Source organism: Henckelia pumila, chromosome 1 (assembly GCF_033568475.1).
Source record: "Henckelia pumila isolate YLH828 chromosome 1, ASM3356847v2, whole genome shotgun sequence".
Lineage (NCBI taxonomy): Eukaryota > Viridiplantae > Streptophyta > Magnoliopsida > Lamiales > Gesneriaceae > Henckelia > Henckelia pumila.
The window spans coordinates 93368287-93381770 of NC_133120.1; the positions used below are offsets into that span (position 1 = coordinate 93368287).

The following is a 13484-nucleotide window of genomic DNA, read 5'->3' on the forward strand; positions in this document are numbered from 1 at the left end:
ATCTTGAATGCTTGCACATCAGATTGATTAATAATCGAGAGGATAAATTTGAAGCTTGGATTTCAATTCACATTAATTTCAAACAATTTAACATGGGATGTAATCGTCAAAATACAATTAATTTAGTTTAGATATAAATTTAATGTATTCAAAGTTCTTGTTTTCTAATAAATTTACTCCAAACTTAAACTCTTTTATTTATTTATTTAGGGCTTTTTTTTAAATAAAATATCTGAGTACCCTCTATAGAAGATGCATATTGGTAAACGAGAAATTAAATTATAATTTGTGATTGGACAAAAGAAGACCTTATTATTATTAAATTAAAAAAATAAGAGAAATTTCGTGAAAGGAGCCCTAATTCCTTTTTCTCCGAATCCTCGAAACAAATCCGATCGATAAATTCAAACAATCTAATCAACTCCCCTCTCTCTCTCTCTAGAAATTTTCGCAGTCTGAATCCAAAAATCGCCATGGGTAACACGGAGAAGCTGATGCAGCAGATCATGGATCTGAAATTCACCTCGAAAAGTCTCCAACGCCAGGCCCGAAAGTGTGAAAAGGAAGAGAAGGCCGAGAAATTGAAGGTGAAGAAGGCGATCGAGAAAGGTAACATGGATGGCGCTCGTATCTACGCGGAGAACTCGATCCGCAAGCGTAACGAGCAGATGAATTATCTCCGCCTCGCCTCACGCCTAGACGCTGTCGTCTCACGCCTGGACACACAGGCGAAGATGCAAACCATAAGTAAATCCATGGGCAGTATCGTGAAATCTCTGGAATCGTCCCTTTCCACAGGGAATTTGCAGAAAATGTCTGAGACCATGGATCAATTCGAGCGACAGTTTGTGAACATGGAAGTGCAGGCGGAGTTTATGGAGAGCTCTATGTCTGGAAGCACGTCTCTCTCTACGCCTGAAACCGAGGTCAATAGCTTGATGCAGCAAGTGGCTGATGATTATGGGCTCGAAGTGTCTGTTGGCCTGCCTCAGCCTGCTGCCCACGCTGTTGCTGTGAAGAATAGTGAGAAGGTGGATGAAGATGATCTCTCCAGGCGTTTGGCTGAGCTCAAGGCACGCGGGTGAAATTCTGGTATATTCAAATTCTGGTATATTCAGACATGCTTGATGCTGAAGCTTGGTATTTTCAAATACTATTATTGTGTGGTGTAGTATTAACTTCCAAACTGCTGCCGTAATACTTGGATTTGTGTATAAATTCGACTCCATTGATGGGGATTATGTCTTATGGTTTCTTATGTTGCGTATCTAATAATTCCTCGTGAATCTATATATTTTGATTGTCTGTTACCAATATAGAGTTGGACTAAACCATGGAGGAGTGTCTGAAATGAAAAGATTTCACCTTTCATCCCAATTGACCATACCCTAGGATGTATGGAGTTGTTCCTTTGTTCGATTTCCACCTTGATTTCTATTATTGAATTGTTGAGTGTGGATTACAGTTAAGTTATGATCATGGATCAATGTTGATTTTGATGTCCACTTCTGAAAGGTTTCTTTGAGTTCTCTTGTTTCGTCGAAGACAGAAGTTCTGTTACGTAGTTAGCTTCTGCTAATGATGGGGAATTTTACCTCCCCATTGTGATTCCACCTATCACATTTGGTTCAAAGATGATCTCAAACACCCGATTTCCCTCTTGTGTAGATTGAGTTTTGATTGTTGAACTGAAAAAACCCTTTAGTGTGAGTGAGTTTGACAAGGTACTTCACTCAAACGAGCCTTCCAAGTCATTTTTTGATGTTTTCGTGGTCATTTGAAAACATTTAATAGTTAGTGACATTGATTTTACATTTTCCGTTTTAAATCGCTCTATGGATCCTTTTTTTCACAATCGATAAATGTTGTGCTCTCGTCATTTTATGAGATTCAATTATATATATATATATATATATACATATATATATATATTACTTTATGAGAAGAAATTGAAGCATAAGTCGTCCCTACTCCCAACGTATCCTTTCTGAGTAAAATGTTCTTTTAGCGCTTTTTAGAACTGTTTATTCATTAAAATCTCACTCTTTCTTTTATTATATGCGTATATTACAACTTGGGTGAGGGGGGTTTTCACCTCACCGGACTGGCTGATCCAGACATCCTCACAATTTTACTTATTTCATCAAAACAAGAAACTGCTAATGTCTGCGTAAAATATTTTTGAAAACAATATACGTCCCGTAGAAGTACATTTTACAGAAATAAAATCTCCGACGGTTCCCAGAATTGTTCTTTCGCACACAAATCTCTCGCATTGATCAAAGAAATTTATGAATAACTCGTGTATCCTTGTGTATCATACGCCAACTCTATGTCTGATTTTTTTTTTTTTTATCAAGATACCACTGGGATTTAGATTTAAGGATGAATAGAGAGATCTGAATTTGGACGGCACAATCAAATTTGCAAGAGCGAGTCGTGTCAATCCTCAGGTGAGAACGATGTCATGTTTATGACATTTTGAAACTCCGATGGTTCCCATGCTATTATTGTTCGATAAATAGAGATGACACGAGATTTTACAGATACGAGTTGAGCTAAATCATAAATAAAAATACAATGTAAATGAATGGTCAAAACTTTAATCTTCGTAAATCACATATAAACTTTGAAAATATACCCATTTGAAAGTTCCTATAGCGAGAATTGTACAACCAAAAAAGAAAAATCAAAATTGTGGCAACGAATGCTGCTAAGCAGCCATTGACACTCGGAGAAAACGAAAAAATTCAAACCCGAAGAGAACCACAAGAATGTCTTTTTTACGCAAAAAGGATACTGTACAGTTATATAATATATTACACACGTGATGGATCCAAATTTCATCCAGATGCGTGTATTTGGCTTGCTACTGGTATAGGAGATGAATAGTGAAGTACAACTTCGGTGAATTGGTTATATGAGATCGATAATGAAGTCTACATGGGACCAGCAGATCTCACCTGGACAGTTGCTGCACGTTGACATAATCTCCCCAAAGACTATGGGACCAGCAGATCTCACCATGTAACAATATTTGTCACACTGATGTAAACGCAGTGATGCATGAGTAGTAAATAAATCAGTCTCTTGTACACGAGGCAGCGAAGTCTTTAATTCTCTGCTTCAAATGCTGCTCAAAAATGTGTTCATGGAATCGTATTAATGAGAAATAAGAGAATGGCAGATAAAAGTTAACATTGACATTAGGAAAGACTAAGAGGAATAGTCACCCTCAATTCTTCATGAAGCACGATGAAAATTTTCTTGAATTGTTTATGTTTCTGCAATATCAGATGTTAAACCGATCATACAAAAAATGAATGAAATTTTAAAATGATAAAACATCAATAAAACAGCAAGCTTTATTTGACAAAGCACGCCCATGGATAACTACACAAAAATAACCACTAACGTACCTCTCCACACTGACGAAATGATGACCGTATCTGTTCCAAAATGTCTTGGTATCTCTTATTATCCCTTCCTCGGCAAGTTTCAAGCTCATTCCCAAGTTTACTGAATTCATCTCTAATTACATCAGCAACGCAAATTAGAGTACTGATTTTATGGACCAATTTAGCATATATAGTGCGACAATTTTATCTTAAAGACAATCAAAATGCACAAATATTAGAAAGCGAATGAACCAAGATCGATATTACCTGTATGACTGCAAGATATTGTTTAAGGAGCAGTAGCTTTCGTATTTCTCTTGATATTCCTTCACGTATTCTTTATACCTAAAGATGGAATGGCATATAAATAATTGAGAACCAAAAAATCAAGTTGTTTCGTAACATGAAAGATAGAGCTTATCAAAGCATTTGTTCATCAAATACATCATCGTTTTATGAACTTACTGAGAGAGATCCTTTATTGGACTCTTCAACTCGGGTTCCTCCTTCTCATACTTTGCATATGGACAATTTTTCTCATCTGAGAAAGATTCTCTCCTTTTCTGAATACCGTTGTTGCCCCCCACTAAAAATGTGTCTTTTGGTCTATCATTTGAGCTGCCAATCATATTGGGCTCCTGTTTTTTAAACTCATTCATGGACTGGGAAACAGCTGTTCGTTTGAGGCCATGCTGCTGCTCTGTGGCATTAACAGCAACTTTTTTGTAACCATTAGCTTCTGAGTTTGTCCTCTGAGTTTCAGGTTCTGCATTTCTAATTTTACTAATTTCAGGAATTTTATTATGGTTAGTTACAAACTCGGTAGGACCTGCTGATGGCTGATGCTGCTGTGGCAGATTTCTGGTTTCTCTGAGTTGAGGTTTTGAAGGATCACTGACATTATTTTCTGAAGGCTTTCGCTTTGATGATCCATCTGGAATTCCAGATACCACAGTTTCAGAATTCTGTGGGGAAAGTTTTCTAGAACCTGGAGTTATCTTTTTAGAGGGCTTTCCTCTATTTAAATCTGAGTTCCAGCAATCTGAATCAGCTGATTTTTTTTCTGATTGTCTATGTTTTTTAACCTTCTTTTCAAATTGCTTCTTTGGCCCTGGTATTTCATCAGGTAACGGTTCACGAAACTCACCCAACTCCAATTCTGAAAGCTCTCTTTGAAGTTTATTGTCCTGACCATTCGTTACGAGAGACCTGTCCACAGTATTAGCGTTGCTATCTTTGGGAGAGTAACTTGTTTGTATTTTAGAATGCCGTCCAGCATCTGTTGCCTTCACCATAATCTTTGGTTTTCTGGAAATTGATTCTGCTGGAATCGTCTCTTTGTCACCGGTATCACCATCTTCATGAAGTGTCTCCATATTTATTGGATTATGCGTCCAAAGTCTTCCGCTGGTTTGCAGGCCTCTTTCGGACTCCTCAACACCACAACCCAAACCATCTTGTTTACCAAGTCTCTTTCCATTAGAATGGACCTCAGCCCGTCCAACAACATCAGAGGATCTTTGACCTGGCACCCGAGATTCAGAAAAAGACCCAGATTGTATTCCTTGGTTAAAGTCTACTTGAAGGTTATCACAATTACCATGGCTTGCATCTCTGATAGACATTTGATTAATAGGCGCCTCAAGGGAGCTTTTCAGAAGTTCATCAGGAGATGAATTTTGAGGACTCTCACCAAAAAGAGAGGTTATGGTCCGAGAAAATGGTTGACTCAAACTCGTGTCTTTCAACCTCTTACTTCTGTCAGCCATATCAACAGAATGACGTTCATTAGACAGCCTTTTAGATTTGCCTTTAGACGATCTTGTGCAACTATCAGGCTCCCCGTGCTCAAAGCCATCTTTAACCACACTGTCGTAGCCTTGGTTCTCATAGTACTTGTAATGATTTGGTGATGATGGTTTCATATCTTCACCTTCTTCATTAGAAAATAAATAATTACACGTAGCCCTTTCGGTTTCAAGGTCATCTTCAGGATTGTCATTCTCAATCTCAACTACATCAGAAACCCAATCATCTTGCTTTTCATAATGTCCTATATCAAGAAGCTCAACGTCTAGAGGCCTCGACTGAGTAGGAGATTTTGAGAGAGGCTCGGACTCGGGTTCTTTGCCATCATCACTCGTCATGATATCTACATCTTCATCAGGTGCCTGCTTGCTGCTGGAAGATACATCACTTTCACTATCACTGCTACTCCCACTGCGACTTCCCACTGGACTTCTTTTTCCTCTGCTATTACTTTCACTATCACTTCCACTATCACTGCTGTTACTTTCACTATCACTGTCGCTCCCACCATCACTAGAGCTACCAGCCTGCCCTTCACTATCATCTGAAACTTTCTTGCCATTAGAATGATCCGGTGAATTGAGTGGGATGTCAATTTTCTCCTCTGTATCTGATGCATTTCCACACATAGAATTCAATTGAGCCTGTTCCTCCAATTCATTGATGGGAGTTCGCGAGGAAAAGTTGGGATTTTGATCAGGAAGTCGGCCAAAGTTATTAGTTGCAGGTGATTGATTGCAAACGATTTCTGGGGAACTGAGGAAAAACACATTAGATCCCTTATAGAAAGCACAGTGCACTGGTACAGAACATGATGTCATGCAAATACATGCTAAAAGTGCATATACTTTCTAAAAAACCAATTCGTGTCTTTTTTCCCTGGCTCCTATTCCTTAATTCACATTTTTCTATCTCGTTGCCCAAATATCTCTATTGATTTGTGCATGTGTCAAGGAGCAAATGAAAAAAAAAACTTAGATCAACAGATACTCTTTCCATAGGAAACTATCATTACAATGATAAGGCAGAAATAATTAAACTTATACTCTATCTTGATGCTGCTGGCGCTCGTGTAATCTAGATCAGCTGCCATTTTAGTTTCTCACTGAAGTATGTACAGCAACAAATTCTAGGATTCTCGTTTTCCCCTATTTCCAGCATATAGATCTTTAAACTATTGTCTAACTCGTTACAAACGTGGAGGAAAAACCTCACAAGGACTTACACATCATACAGGGAAGGGTATTTAATCACATCCCAAGCATCTCGAGCCTACAATTCTAATTCCACAATGACTGTGTACTATACTGACTACGTTCCCACATGCATACACCAAAGCTATTGTCCAGCATATCAACATGTTTCACGTGATACAAGAATAAAAAAGAACCCTGACCAAATAAGCACAAGAATTCGGCTTAGAGAGAAGCCTGATAGAACAGGTATACCTTCCACTTTCAGAAGAAGTTTTCTTGAAGTTTTCTGTGACACCAGGTTTCAAGTAATATCTTCCCGGAGCTTTAAAAGTTGCAATCTGCCAGTAAAAACTGGATAAGTATAATCTGCTTAAGACTCATGCAAACAATTTTATAAAAATTATCAAGGCGTACTTGCTTCAGAATTGGCTGGATTTTCTGTATAGAGTTGGGCATAGCTTCTCCAATAGCTTTCTCCAATGCCTGATGATGAAGACATTCAAGAGCGTTATTCTACCAACAAACGTTTCACGAAAAGTAAATTTAGTACAGTTTGAAAATGGAAAACATTCCTGGTAGATCATGCCATATGACCTACCTTCAGACTCATTCCCTCTGTGTGATGCTCTATTAGAAGAGAAACAATGAAACTTCTCAAATCAAAATGTTTAGCATCCACGTTCTGATTTTGAACTGGTTTATTGAGGACAGTATTATTTGCCATCCTACTAGACATTTCTTTGTCTAAACTAGTAGCTTTACTTGATGCTTGAGAGGGTGTAGCATCAGACACAATGGCATTTCCCTTCATGGGATTGCTGCTTCCAGATGTGTGAGCTGGAGCGCCATATTGCTCTGTATGAGAAGATAATGACGAACCAGTGGATGATCTATTTTTTGATGGATTTGGTGCAGACAAACTGGACTTATAGACAGATTTAGGAGGTCCACCTGCTAATGTGATGGTCAAGTCAAGCAAAAAAACCAACAGAGAATAATTGGAATTTACAAAAAATTCAAGTCCCAAGTTGTTTTAGGAATCTACAATTATTTCTTCTGACATAAAAATGGAAACAAAATAACTCTGACAAGAAAAGAATTCATCAAAGTCATTATCCTACTCACCAGGATAGGCTTCAGGTTTGGACTTTTTGAACGGAGGCTCTTTCCTTTTAAATGGCATTCTCCATGAATTAGCTGAAAATAAAATTACGGTGGAATTAGTTTACAGGTGCATTTGGATATGAAAAGCTTATGGAGCGAAAATGCTTTTGCTAGGAGAGTTGCGTTTAGATAGGCTTAAAAACAACTAAAAAGCTATAAAACTATATACTTAAAAAAAAAAACTGGCTTTTCAGCTTCTGTGACCATCTCTTAAAATAATAATAATAATAGAAAAAGCTTTTTCATTATCATATCTAAACTGAAAACCATTTTTCTAAAATATTTAAAAGAATCTTGCAAATTTTTAAGCCAAATACTTCCGTATTCAAACTGGTCATTATTGTTGTCAATAACATTCAAACAGCAGTTCAACATAAAGACCAAGTGGGTGTCGATCATATGCAACATCTTCTTCTGAGATATAATAGTGACACTAGCATGCCCCGTGCACATGATGCCCATAGCAAAACAAGGAAATCCTGTACTAAGAATTGAGTTTCTTTAGATATAGGAATAACAATAACTAATGTACAAAGGTGATCTTACTGTTGTCCGAAAAATTTCAACTCTTAACCGTACGCATCACGAAAATAATGTTGTAAACAGGGTGAAGATGTAGAAGTTGCAAAAGACAGGAGGACATCTCTACATAGTGGTGTGGATAAAGTGTAAACCGGCTGGAAGAGTCTGGTTTTGAGGCAACTTTAATCCACCGGGTTTATTTTCTGGACGCGTTGGTATAAAGATAATTCATACGGTTAAAAATTGATTTCAACAGGTTGGGTCCGGGTTAGCCAGTTTTTTTCCGGTTATTTTTAAATAAAAATTAAATACGAATTTTTTTTATAGATTTAGTAACTATTAAGTATGTTCTTTAACATAAATACAAAAATTATTGAAAATGTAAATAATATATATCTTAATTTATCATGGGGTAACGAGGATGGATCGGTTAGCCCAAGAGAAACTCTCACAACTACAAATATTGTTCTATCAGGCCGCATTTCACTGCTCTGAACCGAATTTTCATGTTTCAGTTCTTCAGCTGACAGCCGTACTTCCTAGGTATCAAATTTCCTTTGTCATCAATGATTGCCGCTCATAAAGCATCACATATTTCAAAAATCCCACTGAAATAAAGATGCTAGAGACAGATATGTATTGGGTTTATAGGTGTATAACATGTAAATGCAGCGTCCCTTCTTCAAACATCTCATACGTAATCATCTCGTTTGAATTGAGAAGCTGGAGATGCATATTTTTGAAGGGCTTGAACTTTGGAAATTGATATATCTAACATGCAGAGCATGCGCAAAGGTTTAACCAATCGATATAAATGAGCTTATGAGACTCATGTGAATGCAACATCACCACCTTCCAAGTTGGTAGGCACAAAATTTCTGGCAAAATTATAACCATCGCTGATTCAATAAGCAATTTCTTATTTGGGTTAAATAAAAAATCTAATTCGATTTTAGCACTTGCACATAAAACAACTGCCAAGGAAAATTGAAGGGAAGCTACAAAAGAGAAGATGTAAAAATTACGAAGCTTACATTCAGCCGCGGCTAGTGCCTTCATTTGATTCTTCATACTTGAATTCTGATGGTCTAAGACTATGGATCTGTTATCAAGAAATAGAAAGGACTTGATGAAAAACTTAAAAGATATTAATTGAAACTAATATCATTCTTGTCTCCTGAACTCTGTTAGATTCTTACTATATCATCATGAATGCTTGACTTTATCATCGGACCCAAACTATTTACTCCACTTATTCAATTTCTCCAGTAACACAACATGCAGAAAAAATGTCTCTTGTGTTAAAGAAGAACCAATATGGTGAAGAACTGGAAAAAAATCAATGACCGCGGTATTAAGAATTAGTTTACGTATAGGGAGTTATACCCCCACAATAATTAATTTGTAACATGGGTAGCACAGTTTTAATAAACACTGGTCATCCTGCAAATGAGTTACATGTGCACAACATAATCTATAAATATAATGGCAAAACTTAAAAAATATTTGCATAGAGAAGTTAATATTCAAATTCAGCTTTTATATACATACAATTTGAAACCAAAATGATCATGGAAAATTATATAGAATATATATAGTTGAGTAAAAACATGGGGATTGTGGGGAAGAGAAAATGGGTCTTGTTGGGAAGTTAAATTTAAAATGGGTTGTTAATATTACATTAATGTCCTCCTCAAGATTTTGTCTATAAATAAAACGGAGGGTATTTAAGTCCACTAATCAAAATGACAAAAGTGGTTTTCTAAGAGGTTCGTGCATTATTCAATAGAAAAAATATTTATCTCTCGAATCAAACAAAACCTCACCATGAACACAAGTGAACTGATTACAACATGAGAGATGAAATCAAATTTTAGCTGCATATAAGTATGCTATGGTGAGAGATGATCATAATTTGAGGGAACTAACAAATATTAACATGCTGACATACATTTCAAAAATCTACCCCAAACCCCCTTCTCCTTGTAGCAAAAGAGAAAGAAGAACAAATAAGATGGATAAAGGAAAAATATATTGTTTTCAGCTTTCTAAGTTGATTATTCACGTTTAAGAGGTATACCTATCCAGGAAATTATGCCATAATGTCATCTTCTTACACCATTATTAATTCATTGCTAAATAGCACATACTGTGATACTGTGTTTCGAACGTCAGTTTAATGCATCCAGTGATATAGATAATGCAAGGATCCCAGACGGCTTCTCATGATTTACAACTTAAAAATACAAACATGCAATATATGCATGGCATTCTAGTTCGAGAAAAGGACACATACTTTCGTTGTTTATTCTTGCGCTCAGCTTCTTCAGATCGCATTTTGACATGCTTTTTAGTCGATTCATCCAATACACGCTGCACATTCAGCTTACGCCAAGTACCACCTGATTCTATAAGCAAGCCATTTCCATCTTCGCCGTTTTTACGCTCTTCATATATGTCGCAAAGTTCCCCCATTTCCTCCGACCATGTAAAATTGAAGTTCTTATCACCCACGGTGATAACCTGGTTACAGAATAAGGACAAGTTTAAATGTCTACTTTCATTTGAAAATGCTACAAGAAAACTAGAAACATAAAATAAACCCCCAATTCTGTCAAGAAATCTTTATGTGGAATAAGGAACGTGGTTTGAGAAAGCACGTGGGATTATTGAGTATAATGATGCAGTTGATGTTCCACAATACAACAATTGAAGTGAGAGAAGGTGGATGAAAGACAACCGAGGACACAATTCTTTGAGAAACTACTAAATAGGAAATACTTAGAAATTACTGAGAAGCAAATTGGTGATTTCACTCTGGCATGTCACTCGAGGGAAATATCAAACTGAAAGGTGCAAACCAAACGTATCGTGCAAATAACAGCAAGACCAAATAAAGGTCATTATGTCACCATATCACCAGCAATGATACATAACAACAAAAAACGTGGCATTGCTGATAGTAGAGCCTTCTCTGTTGTGAGCATAACACTTGATTTATATGCAAATAAAGACAATTATATAGACACTTCAAAGCATAAGATAAAAACAAAAAAATCCCAACAATGATCAGCAGATTAAAAAATCACCGTCAGAGTCATCTAGAATCATAGTTTCCTACACCATGAGAAAAAATGATCGGGTTATCCGTATGGGTGGGGTGAGGGGAACTATCATTAACTACACACACACACACTGGGCAAAAAAATATATATCTGTCACTTTTCTTGGAATACCAATGTTTGATACCCTGGATCCAGTTGAACTTCTACAAGAAACTAGACAAGCAAAGAGAAAAAAAAAAGAAGAAGAAGACGAGCTAGTGAAGGAAAAAGACTGGCATTCGCAGGACAAGAATTCAGGGCGCCAGCATATGCTTGTCATGTTATACCCAAGACTAACAAATACTAACCAAGGGCATTAGGCAGCCTTGAACTATCTCAAAGTTCTGAACTCAAACAAAAATTATGAAACCATTCAGTGCCATACTGCCATAGAATGGTGCAAGACTGGCATATACATCCATCATAAGAGCCACAAACTCTAGAAGGCGTATTCAACTACTTTTTCTTATCCCAACCGTTTCAGTTTCATGCCCGTTTTCCCACAAACCACGCCTGACTTTTCCAGTTCTCCCTACTCTTCCTACCAGGAGAATTCAAATTTTCTGAAAGCATAGTGGCTTGAGTGTATCACCGACGCTTTGACATGAAAAGTAGAACAATGAAAATATGTCTCTGTATCCAAACCAAATCAAATACGGTCAATGTACATAAGGGCCTGTAGTTTCTATTATAGTTCCAAATTGGAATCCGCAACATTGAAAACCCAGTCTAGACACAAAGATGTAATTATACCAAATTTTGAGTCGAACATCTAATCACGGATAAAGAACGCTGAACGCGATAGAGTACTAATCAGATCATAATAAAGAGTCGCCACACAGCTCAAGACTCAAGTCCACCTGATAAAATAAACAAGCAGCAGTAAAACTCAAAGCTTCTATCAAATTGAACATCCTCACTCACATTTCCACCGGAATTATTGGCATTGTAATCAAACTTGATACGCGCTGTTCCTCCCATCGCCTCCACGCGATTGATCTCCTCGACGAGGTCAGGCACAAGCCTTAATGCCATCGCGAAGTTCAGAGGATTCCTCGTGACGAGACTGAATGTCTCCTCCGCTTGCAGAGAAGATGTGGGCCCAGAGGACGACTCCCCTCCGCCATCACGGCCTCTGGTGACGGCGGACGCGCCGCCTCCCGAAGAAAGGCGGCCTCCCGATGTGGCGGCGGAGTTGCGGTTGATTGGAGGGGCGTGAATGTTCCTCTTTCCGCCGCCGCCGCCGCGGCCGAGCTTTCCAGAACCTCCGTACATTGAATTTCGGAATCCCGGAGGGATTTTAACAATGACTTGGGAACAGCCGTCGAAGATTTTTATTATTATTGCAAATAATACTCATCATATTATTAATATAGTTTATTACTTGATTTTAAAAAGGTAAGTCGTTAAATTAATGTTGAAAAAACTAACGAGGATGATCCTTAAACTTTGTCGGACTACAATTTCAACCTTTTTTTACGAGTTTTCAATTATTTAGAAACGTAGTATTTTGATTTGATATATTCTTTGAGATGGAGATATATCTCCGATGATGAATTTAAAATTTATTGTAATTACTCCATAAAATAACTATTTATGATTTAATTTTGTTACTAGATGAAATTACCCCCCCAAAAAAACCCCATATTTGTTGTTACGGATTTGAAATACTTAACATCACAATCTAACATTAACAAATCTCGGTTTATTTTTATTTTTTTAATTCGAATTTCAATATTTGTCAAACTTCGTAATTTATCTAAAGTTAAATTTTATTTCGAGACATCGTCTTTTAAGAATATTGACGTGATAATTGAATACTGATATACTTCGTAAAAAGTCTCAAACCGATTATAACATAATATATTAATATAGTTCGCACGTAACGCATAACCATAATAATTATATTTGGTTATATATAATAAATATTTTTGGTTGAAATTTAGGTAGTGTAGAAGAAGTACTTTTTTGTTTTTATTTTACAAAATTTGAAATTCAAATTTGAAAGGAAAAATTCAAAAAAGTATTTCTTTATTAAAGTAATTTCGATGTTTTTATTTCTATTATATTTTGTTTAATAATCGTATTGTTAGGATGGGGGCAAAATCCCGATTCAATCCTAAATGTTTGAACACATTTTCGGTTCAGTCCTAAAAGTTTGGACGTTACCGGTTTGGTCCTAAATCTTTCCCAAAAGTTTTCGGTTCAGTTCTAAATGTTTATACGTTCCCGGTTTGGTCCTAAATGTTTTCCAAAAATTTCCGATTCAGTCCTAAATATTTTAACATTGC

General features: G+C 36.7%; 2 protein-coding genes across 3 annotated transcripts; one reads left to right on the forward strand and one right to left on the reverse strand.

Annotated features, from left to right (window-relative positions):
* Positions 1 to 343: 343 nt before the first annotated feature.
* On the forward strand, positions 344 to 1258 carry LOC140874858 (ESCRT-related protein CHMP1B). Its single transcript, XM_073278308.1, has one exon. It carries the CDS (start codon positions 474 to 476, stop codon positions 1083 to 1085), a length of 612 nt encoding a protein of 203 aa, XP_073134409.1. The 5' UTR covers positions 344 to 473; the 3' UTR covers positions 1086 to 1258.
* Positions 1259 to 2597: 1339 nt separating this feature from the next.
* On the reverse strand, positions 2598 to 12517 carry LOC140875111 (uncharacterized). 2 transcript variants are annotated; one of them, XM_073278667.1, is made up of 12 exons: positions 12118 to 12517; positions 10386 to 10612; positions 9124 to 9191; positions 7529 to 7600; positions 7002 to 7354; positions 6818 to 6886; positions 6656 to 6741; positions 3864 to 5963; positions 3666 to 3743; positions 3420 to 3531; positions 3234 to 3284; positions 2598 to 3133 (listed from the first exon to the last, which is right to left on the reverse strand). In XM_073278667.1, exons 1-12 carry the CDS (start codon positions 12466 to 12468, stop codon positions 3083 to 3085), a joined length of 3618 nt encoding a protein of 1205 aa, XP_073134768.1. In that variant the 5' UTR covers positions 12469 to 12517; the 3' UTR covers positions 2598 to 3082. The 2 variants fall into 2 exon arrangements, with proteins under 2 accessions (XP_073134768.1, XP_073134760.1); XM_073278659.1 differs by having other exon boundaries at positions 7002 to 7357.
* Between the last annotated feature and the right edge of the window lie 967 nt (positions 12518 to 13484).